At 43.9% G+C, this 19,434-nt stretch overlaps 1 protein-coding gene across 6 annotated transcripts; it reads left to right on the forward strand.

Moving 5' to 3' along the window:
* The first annotated feature begins 387 nt into the window (after window positions 1–387).
* Window positions 388–10,173, forward strand: LOC129652282 (RNA-binding protein 4B). 6 transcript variants are annotated; one of them, XR_008714518.1, is made up of 6 exons: window positions 388–543; window positions 1,204–1,627; window positions 6,472–6,736; window positions 6,931–7,148; window positions 8,686–8,907; window positions 9,494–10,173. XR_008714518.1 is itself a non-coding variant. In XM_055580722.1 (4 exons), exons 2-3 carry the CDS (start codon window positions 1,216–1,218, stop codon window positions 7,137–7,139), a joined length of 1,080 nt encoding a protein of 359 aa, XP_055436697.1. In that variant the 5' UTR covers window positions 388–543; window positions 1,204–1,215; the 3' UTR covers window positions 7,140–7,148; window positions 9,575–10,173. The 6 variants fall into 6 exon arrangements, 2 of the variants coding, with proteins under 2 accessions (XP_055436697.1, XP_055436698.1); XR_008714516.1 differs by having other exon boundaries at window positions 6,472–7,148; XR_008714515.1 differs by having other exon boundaries at window positions 6,472–7,148; window positions 9,575–10,173.
* The last annotated feature ends 9,261 nt before the right edge of the window (window positions 10,174–19,434 follow it).

The raw sequence follows: 19,434 nt of genomic DNA on the forward strand, positions 1-19,434 counted from the left end.
AGGCTGGCCGATTGCTAAGAAAACCCGCTTTTCGGGGAGTCAGTGGGATAACCCTTTGTCATCAGCGGCGGCTGTCCTTCCCCACCTCCGCCCCCCGACACGGCCCAACAGCACGATCCATTGTGAATAGATCCATTATGATCCACTGTGACTCCCGGGCTTCCGATTTCACCAAGGCAGTGGTTGCGCCCAGAGCCTTCTGACGCGTGAGCGCCGACCCCCACCCACACCACCGTCCAAGGTGTTGATTGGCTAGCCGGGCCAGGGGGCGGGCTGACCTCCGCTCCGCCGCGCCGACAACAGCGGGCCCCGCCCCCTATCGGGGCGACTGGGAGCCGAGCCCGGGGCAGCCATTTGTACGCGGCCGCGGGATTGGTCGCCTGGCTCCCGCGAGGGTGAGGAGGGGGTGGGCAGCGCGCACTCGCGCGTGCGTCAGGTGGCGCGCGAGAAAGGCCCGGTCGCGCCGAGGTTTGAGCGGCCGTCGCCATTTTGTAGGGTTCTCTCTGACGCGGGAGCCGCCGCCAGCGCTGCTGCCACCCGGAGGTGCGCAAGGTTCTTGTGGGTGTGTGGGGAGCCTGAGAGCCGGGCCGGCCGGGCCTCTGGCGGACGGGGATGGCCCCGGGTTTGGGTTTCTTCTCTTGGTGCGGGAGGTCCGGGGAAGACAACGGGAGGAGGCGGGGCCGGGTCTCCGGAGGGGGCGGGGCAGGGGTCGAGTCGAGTCTTTGTTGGGGAGAAGGCACTGGAGTTGGGTCGCCAGGGCGGGGGTGGGGGTTCCCAGTTGGGGCAGAGGGGGCCTTTTTATTCTTAAAAGTATTTTGAACGGTGATGCTTCACGGAAGAGAGGTACACAGATTTCCCTCCAAAACCTTGTTACCAGGGACAGTTAGATGTATGCCTCTTCCCCACATTTGGATTCTTCTCTTACCTGCCCCAAAACAGGAGTATTTCAAGCTAACCCTGTTACTTAAAATGCGCCTTATTCCACGAGGGACTATGCAATGCATGCTGACAACCGACCCGTTCGCGTGTTACACACAGCTCACACTACTCCTTAAGAGCTAACCTTTCTCCCGCTACTGAAAAAAGAAGGAACGTCTGTGTGAGCATCTTGAAGGTGCCAAGAACTTGGGAGGATTAATCCAAAATGCAGTGCATTGAAACTTTCGCCTCTAACTTCTGAAAATCTCCTTTCTTCTCTTTCAGGCTCTTGTCAGGATGGTGAAGCTGTTCATCGGAAACCTGCCCCGGGAGGCCACAGAGCAGGAGATCCGCTCTCTCTTCGAGCAGTATGGGAAGGTGCTGGAATGTGACATCATTAAGAACTACGGCTTTGTGCACATAGAGGACAAGACGGCGGCCGAGGATGCCATCCGCAACCTGCACCACTACAAGCTGCACGGGGTGAACATCAACGTGGAAGCCAGCAAGAATAAGAGCAAAGCTTCAACCAAGTTGCATGTAGGCAACATCAGTCCTACTTGTACCAACCAAGAGCTCCGGGCCAAGTTTGAGGAGTACGGTCCAGTCATCGAATGTGACATCGTGAAAGATTATGCCTTTGTACACATGGAGCGGGCTGAGGATGCAGTGGAGGCCATCAGGGGCCTTGACAACACAGAGTTTCAAGGTGAACTGCTCTGGGGCCTGGGTGGCAAAACCGAGTGGGGTCTAGGTGTAGACAGAGGCAAGGACACAGGACCATGGGGCTGGCAGGGTGGTGTCTTCCATTCTACTTTAGCTGGAAATAATATGTATGTTTACCATGCTTAAACACAACTTAACTCTTGGAGAAGCAAACACTTCTCCTTTTCAGATTTGCCAAGATGTTTCTCAACAACTTTGTAGAATCACAAACGGTAGGTCACTTTTTCCTGCAAGCGTCATTCATTTGGGTGCTGTTGGAAGTTTAATCTGCAAATGGGAGAAGAGGATAAAGGTCTGTGGCTTACTTGCTTCTTTTGTTATGATGAGGAAGCCTTATATATTTGAGAGTTTAAATGCATAGGGCTTATATTCCTTACTGCCCTGAGCAATGGGCTGTGATGGGAAAGAACAAAGACATCTTTAAGAATCTCTGTATTATAAATCTGGGTGGTGAATCTGATTTTGGGGGGTTATCTTTTGAGTACTCAAATTTGTTCAGTATGTGATGAACTATATGAGCAGAGCCAAAAACTGTGCTGTGTATTCTGCTCCACATACTATTATTTAATCCTAAAGGGAGAAAAGGACATTTCTAAAAATGTTAGGTTGAATGGGAATTATGGTTCTGCCTCTGAGAAGATTCCGATTAGAGTGTCGTATCGAATTATTTATATCATTAATAAAAGTACATACGTTGTCATTAGTACTACAGGAGGTTGAAGAATCTCTGGAACTGTGCTGATACGGTAGCCACTAGCCCCGTGTGGCCACTAAGTTGAAATTAAATAAATGTTTAAGTTCCGTTTCTCAGTTGTGCTGCGCACATTTCAAGTACTCAGAAGTCATACAGGCGAGTGGTGACTGTATCGGTGCAGATACAGGACATTTACAGCATCACAGGAAGTTCTGCTGTACAGCACTGTCTGCAAGCTTTTTGTTGATAGTGTCATCTTAGACCACATGTTTACATCCACTTTTCAGGTTTATAAATTAAGATCATTTTTTTCTCTGAGTAGCCTTAAAAGGGTTGTAAAGACGTACTTAAGGGTCCTCTACTAAATCTAGAAAACAGAAAAGAAATGGAGAAGAGGAAAAGTTGACCAGAAAAGGGTAAGAAAGTTTGCAGATAGTAGAGATTGCAGATAATACATCAGATATTTCTGGCTTCAGCCAGTGGTGTCCTGGCTTTTAGCTGCTCTTTAAAGCACAGGGCAAAAATTGTAGAGACTTGCTACCATTTACTTGTCATATGATCTTGGACAAGCGTTTTAACCTCTTTGTGCTTCATTTTCCCCATTTGTAAAATAGAGTTATAATGATCCCTGCCGTACCTCCCTCACAGGACGGTAGTGAGGCTAGAATGAGGCAATAGATGTGAAAGTGCTTTGACAGTAAAGCACTGTGTGATAAAAGGTGAGTGGTGTTTGCAACAACAAATGTTTCTGTGATGGTTAGAAGCTTCTTTAAAATGTAATACCGTTCCTCATTTATATTTGGTCTTCTATTATTTTGGAAAGCTGTTGCGCTTCAGATACGTTTAAAAATACCCTGAATTATTTTCATTGGATGAAGGAGGGCATCATGAATGGACAGTGTTGGAGGAAATGGGAGTTCTGTCTTGATAGGTAACAAGCAAAATGTGAAAGAATGCAGTTAAAGTCTGGTACAAACTGCAGCGATGTTCTAGTGTAATACTGCTTGTCTTTACCTTTTTAATATGCTATTGAGTAAAAGAATAGGATCAGAAATAGGTATATGGATGTCAGTTAATTGAGAGGGGGTTGGCTTGAAAGAAATGTGTTTTAATACAGTGGGTTTCATTCAGGATGTAATAACACAATGATCCATGAGATTTTTTTAAACGTCATTATTGGGGGAAAAAAAGTATCCTTTATTTGGTTTTCATGTTCTTAGCCTGGGCCCTCTAGAGAAAGCACTCAACTTTTTGTTATGTTTTACGTACAGACATTTTTATAACCAGCTCTGTTTTTTTTCCAGATGACAAGAGAAAGTTTAGCATTGGATAATAAGTTGCAGTCTTACAGAAAATACAATCTAGATACCAATTTGTCATTTTTTTCATAAAGCCTTTTTACTCATCTCCTAATAAAGGGGACCTCTTAAGAGTGCCACTTTGGTCATCTTTTGAACCTTTATATGTTAATGGCTGCTACTGAGGCGTCCTGATTGTACGACTTAAAAAGAAAGCAGCAAAATCTGAGTTTACCTGAGTCTCTGGGGATCTGTTTCCTCCCCATAAACAGCAGTGAACTGAACCACTACTGACTTAGCAAGCAGTTTGCATTGAAAGACCCTGAAGAAGCTATTCCCAAGTAATAACTCAGGCAGCTGAGCTGGGAATGTTACATGAGTTTATGTGTTTTGTTTTTCACCAGTGTGTAAATAAACATTAAATTGGAGTACAGTTGTATATCAAGCTATATCCCTAATCTGTGGGTCCTGTTACTTGGTAGGAGCTCAGCATTGAGGATCTCAGGTTGCCCACCTCTTTCTTTCAAAAGAAAACACTTGTGGGCGGTGGAGGCTGGTTTTCTGGGAAATGTTGGCAACATACCTCAGTAATTTTTTTGGAGATTTCAGAAAATTTTTAAGCTTTTGGCCTCTCCAAGTGTAGTAGAGTAGTAGAATTTAATCTTTCAGTTTTCTTTGCATTAGTTCCTTAAGGTAATAGAGAAGCACAGTATATTTCAATTATCATAAGAATTTTAGGAAATTTAAATTAAACACCTGGTTACCACCTTTGGAAAGATCATGTGAAAAAAATCTATCACTTCTGTTGTAGATCTTTTAGTTCTAGATTTAAAGAGTTGTTTACCTGAATCCTTTTTACAGCTACTACAGATGTTTATAAACTTCTGAGTTCCACTCTAAAAGCAGTGGTGGAGATTGTATGTAGTAATAGAAACATCAAGGGGGAAAAAAATCACTGGGTTTTGTTTCTCAAAAAAAATGGACCCATAATCTGTAAAGGACTAAGTTACATATTTTCCTTGAAAATGTACTTCTAGGTCTCTGGATTGGCTGCTTTTTAGATTGGCATGGTTACACTGACTTCAGAATTGAAACAGTTTGTGTCTATCACACAAGTTTAATGTCACCATGCATGTTTGAAAGCCAAATAGCTTGTAATCCCTCCAGTACAAATTATAGGGAATTCTACATTTGGGATATAAATTGGGGCAAAACTCCATGTGTTTCTGTTCTAAGCACAGTTAGCATTTGACCTGTAAGAATGGGAGTATCTATATCTCTGAAAATAATGGGATGGCTAAATGCTGCTTTCATATTAAATTGCTGTTTGGTATCTTGCTGACTGTATCAGTGTTTATGGTGGGTGCTGCCTCTCTACTAGGAGCTGGAAGTAAAAACCTGAGCACCTTTGTTTCTGCTAAAGAAAGGGTTTTAAGTTTGAGGCAGCAGCTACTAGAAACTGGGGTGGTAGGAATGTTGGACATCGGGCAGAACTGAGTTTGACTAAAGTGATGTTACCGCACTAACCCGCTCCCCTCTCAGGGTCAGTGCATGGCGCTGTTCTGGCTGCCGTCCTGAATCGGGCTGTTTCCAACAGGATGGTGGAGCACGAGGCCTCCTACCGCATAGCTGCATCCAGAACAAGGTCTGTTATAGAGAGAGCAACCTGCTGATCGCGGAGGGGGGATTTGTCCTGAGCAGCCCTTTAGAGTGATGCAAAGCCCCAGTTCCTCTACATCTGTACTGGCTGCTTTTGGCTATGATCTGTAAAGCATTGACTTGATCTCCAAAGTCTTAGGCAGTTTGGCACCAAATGCTGCCAAGAATATGCCTTTTCTCAAACTGCTTTTAAAGACCTTGGATGCTTTCATTAGCAAGGGTCCCTTGGCTTGGTTGTACACAAGCCCAGGCAAAGATTGTTTCTTCTCTTAGCTGTTCCTGTGCTGGTCATTTCCTGCAAGTATGGATGGATGTGGCTTGTTTGTACGGGTGCCCTGAAGCCTTTAGCCCAGTGCTGCATTTTTCTAACAAGTAGACAATTCCCTGTAAAGAACTGTTTACAGGTTTATGTAGTTTACTGCATAACAGGATGAAATGCCAATCATTCCATTATATGAAAACACACTGTCCCTAAGAAACCAGTACCGCTTCAAGAACCATCTCTTGTTGTTGAGAGACCTGGGTAGATGGTTTTCTTTCCACAGCAGGCGTGGATTCACCTTTGCTTAAAAAGCAATGTGGGGGTGGGGTTGAAGTCTGGAAGGTCTTATAACTAACTCTTAAGAGGTCCTGGAGTTGAAGCAGATGATGTGCCAGGTATGATCTGTGTATCCAACATAGCCTTCCGGTGACACTTACAAAAACGGCTGGAGAAACAAGATGGACGCGTACGCTGTGGCTTTTAAGCTGCAGTACATGGTTAGGCCTCACATGGCCCTGAGTACATCAGTGAGAGGTTGGTAAGATGCTTTACTATGCAGAGCATAACTGAGGTGGTGTTGGATATTTGATTTGGAAAAATTGTCAGGTTTTGATAATAGTATTGAAAAGTGGAAACTCTCAGTTTCTGTGCTGGGGAGAAGAAAGTCTTGGAGACGGAAGTAGGAGGGAATCCCGGTCTACTGGTGTAAGTAGAAAGTATTGACTGGTTTCTGAGGACTCAGATTTTCTAAGTCTCATCTGTTAAAACTTCAGCTTCTTTTTTGGAGGGGATTGTTGAAATAGGGTTGTAGGAGTGTGTGTATGTTTGTGTGTCTTTTGCCAACTAGTTGATTTTGGGGAAGACAAGGAAGGTTAATGAGTTATAATAAATCTTCTTACATCTATTTCCTAAAGGCAAACGAATGCACGTGCAGTTGTCCACCAGCCGGCTTCGCACTGCCCCTGGGATGGGAGACCAGAGTGGCTGCTATCGGTGTGGGAAAGAGGGGCACTGGTCCAAAGAGTGTCCAGTAGATCGTTCGGGCCGTGTGGCGGACTTTACCGAGCAGTATAATGAACAGTATGGAGCGGTGCGCACACCTTACACCATGGGCTACGGGGAATCCGTGTATTACAACGACGCATACGGAGCACTTGACTACTATAAGCGTTACCGAGTCCGCTCTTACGAGGCAGTGGCAGCAGCAGCAGCAGCTTCCGCGTACAACTATGCAGAGCAGACCATGTCTCATCTGCCTCAAGTCCAGAACACAGCTGTGACCAGTCACCTCAACTCCACTTCCGTTGATCCCTACGACAGACACCTGTTGCCAAACTCAGGCGCTGCCGCCGCCTCGGCTGCTATGGCTGCTGCCGCTGCCACCACTTCCTCCTATTACGGAAGGGACAGGAGCCCCCTGCGTCGTGGTGCAGCTGTACTCCCCACAGTCGGAGAGGGCTACGGTTATGGGCCAGAGAGCGAGCTGTCTCAGGCTTCAGCAGCTGCACGGAATTCTCTGTATGACATGGCCCGGTATGAACGGGAGCAGTATGTGGACCGAGCACGGTACTCAGCCTTTTAAAAACTGGAGGTGAGAGTGGGGTGGGTGTGGTTAAGAGATTCCATTTAGTTCCCCAGAAAGGAGACCTTGCCACATAGAGGAAGCTAAAGCCACCTGTTTGCTGTCAGGACAGTATCCGAAAGGTAGTCACTGCATTTTAGTCTTAAATATTTTTCTAGGCCAGAACTTCATTTGGCTTGTTGAGGTCTTCATTTACAACTCCAACCAACTTGTCCATCCCGGGAAAACAACAACTCAGATTATTAGGATATTGTTCTTTAATCAAATGTAAGCAGATCCGGGTTACAGGAAACAGTTGAAGAGAACACTTGAGTACTCCGCACACACATCGTCCAATGATACAGCGAGGCTTTAAGACACTTCCTTTTACGGAGCAAGGAACCTAAGGCCCAGAGAGGTTAAGTGCTTTGTCTGATGTCATCTGGTGATTGAGAAGTAAAGCCAGAATTCATAGTCAGGCCTACCTGAGTCCAAAACCACTTTCTCTTTCCACCACAAAAGTCACTGTGATGTACGTTGAAGAGTACAGGTTCAGAAGTTAATGTCACCATTGAGGATTTAAACTAACTTCAGATTTCCAGTTTGCTAATGAAACTACTATTTAGCTCATGAGCCTTTATCAGAAAAAACTCTTCTAATAGATAAGCCAAATAAAATCCTTTGAGTTTTAGGCATTTAGTTCCAAGATACTTGCTGGAAAGCAATGTTTTAATGCCACTGTCTCCTCTGGATTCCGTGGGTCCCTTCCTTATTAGTAAGCATCTTGTTCTCCATGGGCACCTAGCTGTATTTCTGCATGGCTTATGATGCTGCTGTCGAGAGCCTGACACTTCCCATTGCTTCCAGCAAATTTGGGGGATTTTTTTGTTTGAGAACATGTAAAGGGCTAGATTAAACAGGTAGTTTTCTGAAGTGTATGAAATCCCATTGATGGTAACCCTGGCAGTTTAATTTTTCCTCCTTCAGGTAATGTAAGCAAAGATGTTGGAATGTCAAGAATAATTGGAGTATCTAGAGATTGATACCTAGTACCTTGAAATTGAGCATCAGCAGAACTGGAGGCCCAGTAGGAAAGTTAAACTGAGTTACCACCGAGTTTCCAGGGTTCTTAACAGACCTCTTTGATGTATGAGTAGAAGAAAACCAAGTGACAGGAATTTTCCCTTTTGCTTAGTGAGAAGCAAATGTATGAACCTGTGATGTTATATCCTGTGTGACTGACAAGACAGGGATGCGCTGTGACTCCTGTGTAGCAGCGAGTGTCCATGTGCATGAAGTAGATCGTCTTAACAACTAGTGTAGTCTGCCATTCATCTCTTAATGCTGCTGGTCTTCCATGAAGTCAGGATATGCCTCTAGAGTAAGGTGGTGTCTTCTAGATAACTGTACATTTCTCTCAACTATGTTCCAAAGTTAAACATTAAATAGTATATATTGTGGTCTTTAAAGTATTACTAAGGTATGTTTACGTGGTTTTTGACTGCTAGCAGTGGTTGTTCAACTAACCTCTTTTTAGTGATGACTGTTAAAGAAACTTACCTTCCAGGTATGAACCTCATATGGACTGAATAACCCTGAGTTGGTTGCAGTCCCAGGAGCCTGATGTTAATGAGGCTGCCAGGATGAAATACTCCAGAACTGTTGGGGATCCAAATTCGGGTCTCACCCTAGCAGAACTGATTCAAGAACGTCACAACTTTTGAAGTCGATTGGCACAGATCAAGACCAAGATTTGGCCCTTTGTCTGTAATAAGTAGAGGAACTTGGTGTGAGTTAACTTTTTTTTTCCCCCAGCCATTGGTGTCTGGAGTTCCCATCACCAATGGAAGAATTAGAGAATTTAGGATTTCTTCTCTTGTTTGGTAAGGGAGATTTGGTCAATTAAAGGAACTACTGTAACTGACTCTAAATCTGTGACCATGTGACAATGCAGGTGTGTTGGAGGATGAACCACTCCTTGAAACCCTTTATGATTGTCATTTCTGAAAATGTGTATATATGAAAGATGAAAATGAGACATATTTAGAATAGCATAATTGACCATATTTGAGACCTAGCATCTTCTGATTTTTTGAAACCAAAAATTAAATTATGGTTCTTGGTATCTGTATGCCCTTTGTTTCAGTGACAGTAGCCTTGTATCACAGAAGTAGTTTTACCTAAAAGATGGGTAAACAAATGAGAAAGATATATTTATCACCAATACAGCAGTCTTCCAGACAGATTGCTTCTTGTTCTGTATATAAGTAGACTCCTATATATAGCCATAGTAGAAAGGTATTACATGAGATGTAACTTTGACCCAGTCTGACTTGGTTTTGTTTTGTTCTGTTCTTTTTCCCCCTGGAATACAGGACGGGACCAGGGCCCTTGTACTCGGAGCCAAGCTGCTCTCCAGGCATTGTGTAAGCCTCTTGTGTTGTGCTCTCTTTCAGGTAGGATAATTGCGGACTGAACCCTCGGGCTGCGGTCATATATGAGAACTTGCTCCGCGCGGTCCCCTTTGCCGGGATGTTTCCATTGCTTCATGTTTCAGTAAACAAAGGAGTTTGTGACCAACTATGTTTTCTTTCTTAATTTAATTCTTCTACGTTCACTTTTCTCTCCTCCTGGTACTAGTCTCTGTAGCCTTTCTGTTCCTCACGTTCCCAGCCTCTGAGCAGCCCTAGGTAAGGATTCTGTTGGCGTCCCCTTTCTCCTGTACAGTGGGATCCCTCTTATCTTGCTTTCCTTAGGAGTTGACCCCTTCTCCCTGCCTACCTGCAACATCTCCGTTCCCTTTAAAATGACCACGTAGAGGCAAGCAACCTTTTACTCTTCTCTGTTAGCTCTGGACTCTTAACACTGAAGCTAATCTTCTGAAATTGCTAGGACCATTGGGGTTTTGGTTGTTGTTTTGTTTGTTTTGTTTTGTTTTATGTCTGACCTGTGATCGTGGTACAGCAGTAGCTGAAATTTAGCCTTGTTTTACTCCACTTCTCCCACTTTTTTTTTTTTATATATATTTTGACAAATAAACGTTTCTAACACTTAAGTATCTTTTTGTATTTGTATGACTTAATTTACTACAAATGTCTTCTGGTTCTTTCTCAGTTGTGCTCAAACTACAAACTTCAGTGGAAGAACAGAAATCTGAAATTTACATGAAGAGTATTTAGTGAGATAAGTACTACAGCCTCAGCACTGAGTGGAGATGAATTAGCCAGCATCTTGAGACACTAATAAGTATGCTACACCTAGTGGTCAGGCTCCTCCTCTGTAAATAACCAGTGCTGCTTTTTCCCGTTCATACACCAGCAAACCCAGGTTAGTAGTGATAAAAGCCCCACAAGAGAACCCTGTGTCAGGAAAAGGTTGAGTTAGAACAGGGACCTGTCATATTGACTCAATTTGACTTCACAGTATATGTTCATTTAAATTCACAATTTAAACTAGAATTAGACTTTGGCTAAAATGAATAAAATAGTTATGATGATGTGGGGATATGTCAGTATTTTGAGCAGAAAAGCAACTAGGGTATTCATAAGTGGCAGTGATAATCTTCAATAAAATGCATCCTCTAGAAAAATTTTTAAAAGATTTATGGACATGATATTTTCTTATCATTGCTTAAGTCCTCATAAAACAAATTTAATGATGGACTCTACTTAAACTTTATTGTATCCTGTATTACATGGTGATGTAAATTCTGCGAACCTTTAAAAATTGCATTTTCCCCACATATTTTGTACTTAAAATATATCTGTCTGACATAAGTGAAATAAAATTTCTCCCTGATTTTTGGGGGTAGTAGACAACAATCTAGAAAGGTTCCCTGCTCTGTGCACACACTCCCAACTAGAGCTGATGTACGCGAACTTTAGCCCCAGGAGGCAGAATTGTCCTAGTCGGGTTTTTTGGGTTTAAGGGCAAAGACACAGATTTCATTGTGATTGATCTGTAAGGCATCATGCAGAGCAAATGAATATGTACAGATTTTGTTAGCCTCACTAAAACCTCTGGTCCTGCTCTGTGCTAAGTTAATGTTGCATTTCTTAAAAAATATTTGACTGTGTTGGGTCTTAGTTGTGGCATGTGAAATCTAGTTCCCTGACCAGGGATTGAACCCGGGCCCCCTGCATTGAGAGCGTGGTGTCTTAGCCAGTGGGACACTAGGGAAGTCACAACATAGCAACTTAACATATCTTGATTCCGTATCACTGGCAGAAAAAGCCAGAAAAAAACCTGGATTCAGTTACAGTTCTACATCAGCACTGTCCAGTAAAACTTTTGGCATTGTTGAACATGTTCTATATCTGTGGTCCAATTTATAGCTACTAGATACATGTGGCTATTAAAAGTACTTGAAACGTGCCCAGTGAAGCTGAGAAACTGAAGTCTTTAATCAGCTTCATGTGACTAGTGGTTACTGTACTGCACAGCACAGTCTAAACTGAAGGACGGACCTCCCTGGGGGTCCAGTGGTTAAGCCGCCATGCCTGTACTGCGGGGGACTCAGGTTTGATCCCTGGTTGGGGAACTAAGATCCTGCATGCTGCATGTTGTGGCCAAAAAAATTAAAAAAAAAAGGTAAAGGAGAAAAAGCCTTGAAGAATCATATAAAATACTTTTCCCCTAGAAAATCCTTTCACTCTCCCCAAAACAGATGACACTGGAAAGGGGTTAGTTTTCAGACAACATAAGAGGACTGTTGAAACAGGTTTATTTCTAAACCTCAGTTTAAAAACTCCATGTGGGGGTACATAATTCCTTTTATCCACCAAGACCAAATTCTCATTATAGACCATTTTAAAGTGCCACAAGGCATCTCACACTAAAAGTTCCTGAATTGATTCATCAGTGATTTGAATTCCAAACCAGGATTTTGATGAATGAGATGTGATTTTTGCTGTAAGCACTGCGGAGGGACGAGTACAGGGTACTTTGAAAACATGTAAATAGTGGCTGACTTTAGGGGCTGGGTGGAGGGGGGCAACTGCTATTCCAAGTTGAGGAAACTGCATATGTTAAGGCCCCTGATCAGCAAAAGTGTGGTGACCATTAGGAAGCAAAGTCTATATAACAGAAATCTGAAGAGGTAAGTTCCAACACAGTTACAAGCGCGTTATGGGCTATGTTAAGGAATTTCATCTTTAACTGGAAACTGGAGAAAGAAATAGCGACCCAATCCACTATTCTTGCCTGGGAAATCCAAGGACAGTAGCCTGGTGGGCTACAGCCCACAGGGCCACAAGAGAGACATAGTGACTAAAGAAGAACAACAATGACTAATGATATTGAGCACCTTTTCTTGTACTTACGGACCATTGGTATATTTTTTCAATGAAATGTCTGGTTCAAGTCTGCATATTTTTAAAAAATGAGTTGTGAAAACCACCCAAATGTTTGTCAACTGATGAATGAATAAGTACAATGTGATAACATCCATATAACCCATTAATTATCTAATAACAGAATGAAGTACTAATATATGCTACAACATGGATGATGCTGAAAACCTGCTAATTGAAAGACACCAGACACACAAGGACCACATGCTGCGTGATGCTATGCACATGAGATGCCCAGAATACGTAAACCTACAGGGACAGTGAAAGGCGCTCAGTCACGTCTGACTTTTTGTGACCCCATGGACTATATGGTCCATGGAATTCTCCAGGCCAGATTACTGGAATGGGTAGCCTTTTCCCTCTCTAGGAGATCTTCCCAACCCAGGGATCGAACCCAGGCCTCCCACGTTGTGGGCAAATTCTTTACCAACTGAGCCACAAGGGAAACCCCAGAATACTGGAGTGGGTAGGGTAGCCTTTCCCTCAGGGGCTCTTCCTGACCCAGGAATCGAACTGGGGTCTCCTGCATTGCAGGCAGATTCTTTACCAACTGAGATATCAGGGAAGCCCGCTCATCTACTTACCATCACAGGGATAGTATATGAGTGGTTGCCTAGGCCTAGAGAAGGGTGTGTGTTGGGGGTGGCAGGGGGGCAGGGGGTTGGGGGTAGACAACCAAAATGAGCAAGATTTCTTTTTGGAGTAATGTACACGTGCTCTAGAATAAATTGAGGATGGATGTACAGCCTTGTGAATATACTAAGAGCCACTGAATTATTATTAAATGGGTGAATTGGGGACTTCAGAGCATATGCAATTCAGAGGATATGGGTTTGATCCCTGGTCAGGGAACTAAGATTCCCCCAAGTCCTAAAGCAACTAAGCCCATGGTGCTGCAACTGCTGAGCCCACTCAGCACTACTAGAAAGTGTGCACACCACAATGAAAGCCTCTGCATAATGCAACGAAGATCTGGCATGCTGCAACCAAGACCTCATGAAGCCAAGTAAATATTTTTTAAATGGGTAAATTGTACGGCATGTGAATTACATCTCAATAAAGCTGTTAGACGTGAAAAAAAATTGTGTATATTCATAGTTGCAAACATTCAAATAAAGGCTGGCTAAGGGGGAAAAAAATCTGGAAGCTATAAAAGGGCTTTAAGTTTGAGGATAATAGGATCAGATTCATTTTTCATGAACAATCACTATGACTGGACAGGAATAAAAGGGAATAGCATTATACTTCAATGTTCACAACAGTATTATCTACAGTTATTATACCAAGGTATGGAAGCAACCCGTGTCCATCAACAGATGAATGGACAAAGATGATGTGTGGAGTGTGTGTGTGTGTAGATGGTGGTATTCCTATAACACTACTCTGCCATAAAAAAATGGATTTTGCCATTTGCAGCAACATAGATGAACTTCTGACTAAGTGAGGCCTTCCCTAGTGGCTCAGAAAAGGAATCTGCCTGCATTGCAGGGAACCTGGGTTCGATCCCTGGATCAGGAGGAAGATCCCCTGGAGAAAGGAATGGCTACACACTCCAGTATTCTTGCCTGGAGAATTCCATGGACAGAGGAGCCTGGTGAGAGTCAAACACAACAGTGACTAACACTTTGACTTCACTGTCATGCTAAGTGAAATAAGAAAACAAATACTGTATGATATCACATGTTGAATCTAAAACTACAACTGAATGACTAAAATAAGAAGACTTATATAGAGAAGCCAACTGGTGGTTACCAGTGGGGAGACAGAAGCTGGAGGGGCAGCATAGGGGTAGGGGGGAAAAAGTTACAGGATTATATGAAATTGTGTGACTCTTGAAAACTGTAAAGCACTACAGAATTGAAACAATCATCCAAAATTTTAAATATTTTTTAAAAGTTTAAAAGAATATTGAGATTTGCCTGGTACATGATAGAGGTCTCTCACCTAATCATGAAGCCAATAGAGTTCATGTTTTGTTTTAAAGGAAGAAAAAATACTTCACAGAAAAATAACCACACATACACAATTCCAGGGCACAGGGTTTAACTCCCTGAGGATGACTGGTCAAGCCTTTGCCACGGATGGGCTGTGCCTCTCCACTCTACCACCACCAAGCACCTGCTCCAGGCCAGGCCCTACCTAAAGGCTGTACACCAGGCACTGCTGAGTGCTGAGGGGCAAGGGAGATGAGGTCAGTCTCAGAGATCTTAAGAGAGAAGCAAGTATTGACTACAATGGTAATTGCTATAAGAAATGTTAACAGCACTGTAAGAGTTCAGAGAAGAATTATTTGTGCAATTCTACCAACAAAACTGACTCATCTCACACGGTAGCAAAGTAATGCTCAAAATTCTCCAAGTGAGACTTCAACAGAACGTGAACTGAGAACTTCCAGATGTTCAAACTGGGTTTAGAAAAGGCAGAGGAACCAAAGATCAAATTGCCAGCATCCATTGGATCATTGAAAAAGCAAGAGTTCCAGAAAAACAAAGCCTTTGACTGGGTGGATCACAACAAACTGGAAAATTCTTCAAGAGATGGGAGTACCAGACTACCTTACCTGACTACTGAGAAATTTGTATGCAGGTCAAGAAGCAACAAACCAGACGTGGAACAATGGACTGGTTCCAAATTGGGAAAGGAATATGTCAAGGCTGTATACTGTCACCCTGCTTATTTAACTTATATGCAGAGTACATCATGCAAAATGCTGGGCTGGATGAAGCACAAGCTGGAATCAAGATTGCCAGGAGAAATATCAATTACCTGATACACAGATGACATCTGATACACAGATGACACCGCCTTATGGCAGAAAGCGAAGAGGACTAAAGAGTGTTGTGATGAAAATGAAAGGAGAGTGAAAAAGTTGGCTTAAAACTCAACATTCAAAAAGCAAAGATCTTGGCATCCAGTCCCATCACTTCATGGCAAATAGATGGGGAAACAATAGAAACAATGACAGACTATTTTCTTGGGCTCCAAAATCACTACAGATGGTAACTGCAGCCATGAAATTAAAAGATGCTTGCACCTTGGAAGAAAAGCTATGACCAACCTAGACAGCATATTCAAAAGCTGAGACATTACTTTGCTGACAAATGCCATCTAGTCAAAGCTATGGTTTTTCCAGTGGTAACATATGTATGTGAGAGTTGGACCATAAAGAAAGCTGAGCACTGAAGAATTGAATCTTTTGAACTGTGGTGTTGAAGACTCTTGAGAGTCCCTTGGACTACAAGGAGATCAAACCAGTCAGTCCTAAAGGAAATCAGTCCTGAATATTCATTGGAAGGACTGATGCTGAAGCTGAAGCTCCAATAGTTTGGCCACCTGCTGTGAAGAACTGACTCTGAAAAAGATCCTGATGCTGGGAAAGATTGAAGGCGGGAGAGGGGGACGACAGAGGATGAGACAGCTGGATGACATCACTGACTCAATGGACATGAGTTTGAGCAAGCTCCAGGAGTTGGTGATGGATAGGGAAGCCTGGCATGCTACAGTTCATGGGGTTGCAAAGAGTTGGACATAACTGAGCGACTGAACTGACTGACCAAAACTCTATAGCTTATTTTTTGTGCTTTAAGATTAAGACTTTAAGAATATTTCTTTCCTTTGAAATGAAAATATACTCATCAGGAGTCCACAAAGCGAGTGAAATGTTTGTGAGAGATGAAGGCCGAGAACATGTCCCTAACCCAGTTTGGAGAAAAGAAAAAGGAAGGATAATACCCTAGGCCTTCCGTTTCCATAAATTTCTTCCTGAGCAGTCAGCTATCAGAGGCGGAGTTTCTGGGCACCACTCAAGCAAGGCCCAGCCGTAACAGCAGCACCTTAAGGTACTTCAAGTACAAGGCAAAAGAACCCCAGCCTAACTGAAATACTACAGCCGGAGAAAAGCATGCAGATTCCCCTCAGATGGTGTCTCAGAACCCCCTGGGTTTTATTCCTAGGGTGGTGGGGGAGATAAACCATTGAGCCACAGCTCCAACTTAGCAAAAGCTTAGACTACTGCAGCCCAAGCCCCACCTTTCAGGCCTGGGGCAGACTCAGATCTACCCTTTCCTCTAATTTCTGGCCACACAATGAAGTTAGTGTGGCATAAAAGATATAAGGCCCTCTGGGGACTCAAGGCACTGCTCAGAGATTGTCCAAGGGCAGGAAAAGGTTTCCTGGCTGCAAAGTAGCCCAGAAAAGGGAAGGAACTAGCCTAAGATTGGCCTCATGGCCTTTGGCTCACAAATCTGGGCCTCAGAGATGAAGTGTCTCTGGGACATTTGGGAGGAAGAAGATAAAAATACATTCCTAGGAAGAGTTGTCAGTTTTGTCAGAATCCATCTCAAGGCTTTCTTAAGATCAGGGCTATTTCTATTGCCAAGAGAACTGAAGAGCAAGAAATTATAGTTCAGTCCCAGGAACCCACAAAGGAAGAGGGAAAGGTCCGGCAGGATGATTTCAAATAGTAGTATCTTAGATTTGCAGATCCTTTGAGGATCCAGACCAAATTTAAACTGCACAGTGGCCCAGGTTTAATGACTCATCTATCAACTGTGCTAATCCACAAGAACTCAATGAGGTAGTAATCAAAGCAAGTACGATTTAAAAAGGGGCTTCTTTGGTAGCTCAGTGGTAAAGAATCTGCCTGTAAGGCAAGAGCCACAGGAAACTCAGGTTCGATCTCTGGGTCAGATCCCCTGGAAGAGGGCATGGCAACCCACTCCAATATCCCTGCCTGGAGAATCCTATGGTCAGTGGAGATTGGCGGGTCACTGCCGGGAGCCGGCATATTGCATATTGAGTGCATATCGCATATTGCATATTGAGTGTAGCACTTTCACAGCATCATCTTTCAGGATCTGGAATAGCTCAACTGGAAGTCTATCACTGCCAGGAGCCAGCGTGAGGAACCCCTCCCGTGGCAAAGGTCATGAGGAAGGAGGCTCGGCATACGCAAAGGCAGGATCGAGCCTCAGGAGTCCCCCTGGAAATTCTCAAGCATCTACCCCCAAAACCAGAGTCTGCCTACTTTCTGCTTTGTGCTTTCACCTACACCTTTGACTTTACAGGGGGCTGTCCCCCACTACCTCTCCCTGAAAAAAGAGTTAGCTTACAGCTCCAGTTAATAATTCCTGGATGTGACAGTGTTTCAACCTACAAACTCCTTTGGAAATCCTCTAGCCTGCCTGAATAGGTTTTTCCGGCCACATGTGATTGTTCAGAGCCTCCCAACTGTGAGAGGCAGATGTTCTAAACTGTCTAAACACAGATTCCTTTGAGTAGTTAAAAGAATTATTAGAAATTGTATTGGTGGAGGGTTTTTCACTTATTGGGCCAATGTTTGCTGCTAAGTCTCCATACCCCTTACCTACTGTGTCCTTGGCAGTGTATTGATTGATATAATGGGTGTATAGAAATGTAAGTAGTAGCCTCAATGTTTGTAACGTTGGACCCTTGAGTTAATTCTTTTCTTGATTGAGCCCACCTCACCTTTGCCCTATAGGAATACAACTCTATCCAATGCTTTTTGGAGGCTGGCGCCTGACTTTAGAATAATCACCTTTAGAGAAAAATAAGTTTCTTAAAATATTAACAGGCCTCCTGGCCAGAAGATGATGTAAATCACCTGAATTTTGCATATGATAAGTTTCAAAGCTTGGCTTGGATTAGGACCAGGAACTGCTGTCCTTGCATGACTCCACCCGTTCCCCCATTATCCTCTATGCACAACTTAAGAAAACTTTGGAAAATAAAGTACGCCCCCTTTTTTTGTTCACCAAAATTTGGTCTCCCCATGTCGTTCTTTCTTTCACCTTCTGGCTGAATTTTTCCTCTGAGGTGGGGAAGCTTGTCAAGCCTACTAATTTTGCCTGGGCTTCTAAGATCTGACCGGGGAGGCCTTAGTGTCTCCTCTCCTTCGGAAGAATGGGAGGACGCCTGCGGCCTTCGTAGCTGACGTTAATTCCTTGCTTTGGAATTTTATTCAGCCTCTTTTCTTCACTGAATTTTCCTACTGAGCTATCCTTATTTCAGCCGCTTTTCTCCACTGAATTTCCTCACTGAGCTATCCTCATTCTATTACTCTTTATATCTTTGATAAATATTTAAATAAATAGGTTGCCTACACCATCTCTCCTTCGAATACCCTGGATCAGCCAGGGCTGGACCCCGGCAGGTCACGGTCCATAGTGTTGCAAAGAACTGAAGCGACTTAGCACACATACCATGTATGCAGGGTTTGAAAAGGTTAAATAGGACTTCCCTGGTGGTCCAGTGGATAACAGTCCATCTGCCAATGTAGGAGACATGGGTTTGATCCCTGGTCAGGGAAGATCCCACATGCTGAGGGGCAACCAACCTGTGTACCACAACTACCAAAGCCCAGGTGCCCAGAGCCCGTGTTCCCAACAAGAGAAGCCACCACGGTGAGGAGGCCTGAGCACCACAGGACAGCAGCCCCCACTTGACTAGAAAGCCCTCACACAGCAGCGAAGACCCAGTGCAACCAAAACTCAATAAAATAAGAACACCCTCCCCACAGACACACAACAGTGAGGAAAAAAGACCCCCAACTCCTGCTTCTTGTTCACCACGGGAGAAAGCCAAAGAAAGCAGCTACTGAAATGAAGAAATGGCAAAGGCACCAGCAGCCCTAAGGCCAGATGCGAGATCGACCCTGCATGCAGGGGGTGTGGTGAGGGGGCAAGTTCCCTCTGCACTGGGCGAGGTGAACTAACTTCCAGGGACCGTGGCCCCGCCCACCCTTGGCTCTGGTGTCCTAGAGGAAGGACAGGGGCTATGAGAATTAGGAAAATGAGTGGTTAGGGGAAAAGACCCTCCCCACCCTAAGTGCCATTATACTGCCTCCAAGTTGGGGCACAACCGGTATGCTTCAGTGCCGTTGTTTGTGAATCATGTGTCCACGTTTGCGCCTCTCCATAGGGACACAATGAGGCATTTGCGCCAAC

This window comes from Bubalus kerabau, chromosome 5 (assembly GCF_029407905.1).
Source record: "Bubalus kerabau isolate K-KA32 ecotype Philippines breed swamp buffalo chromosome 5, PCC_UOA_SB_1v2, whole genome shotgun sequence".
Taxonomy (NCBI): Eukaryota; Metazoa; Chordata; class Mammalia; order Artiodactyla; family Bovidae; genus Bubalus; species Bubalus kerabau.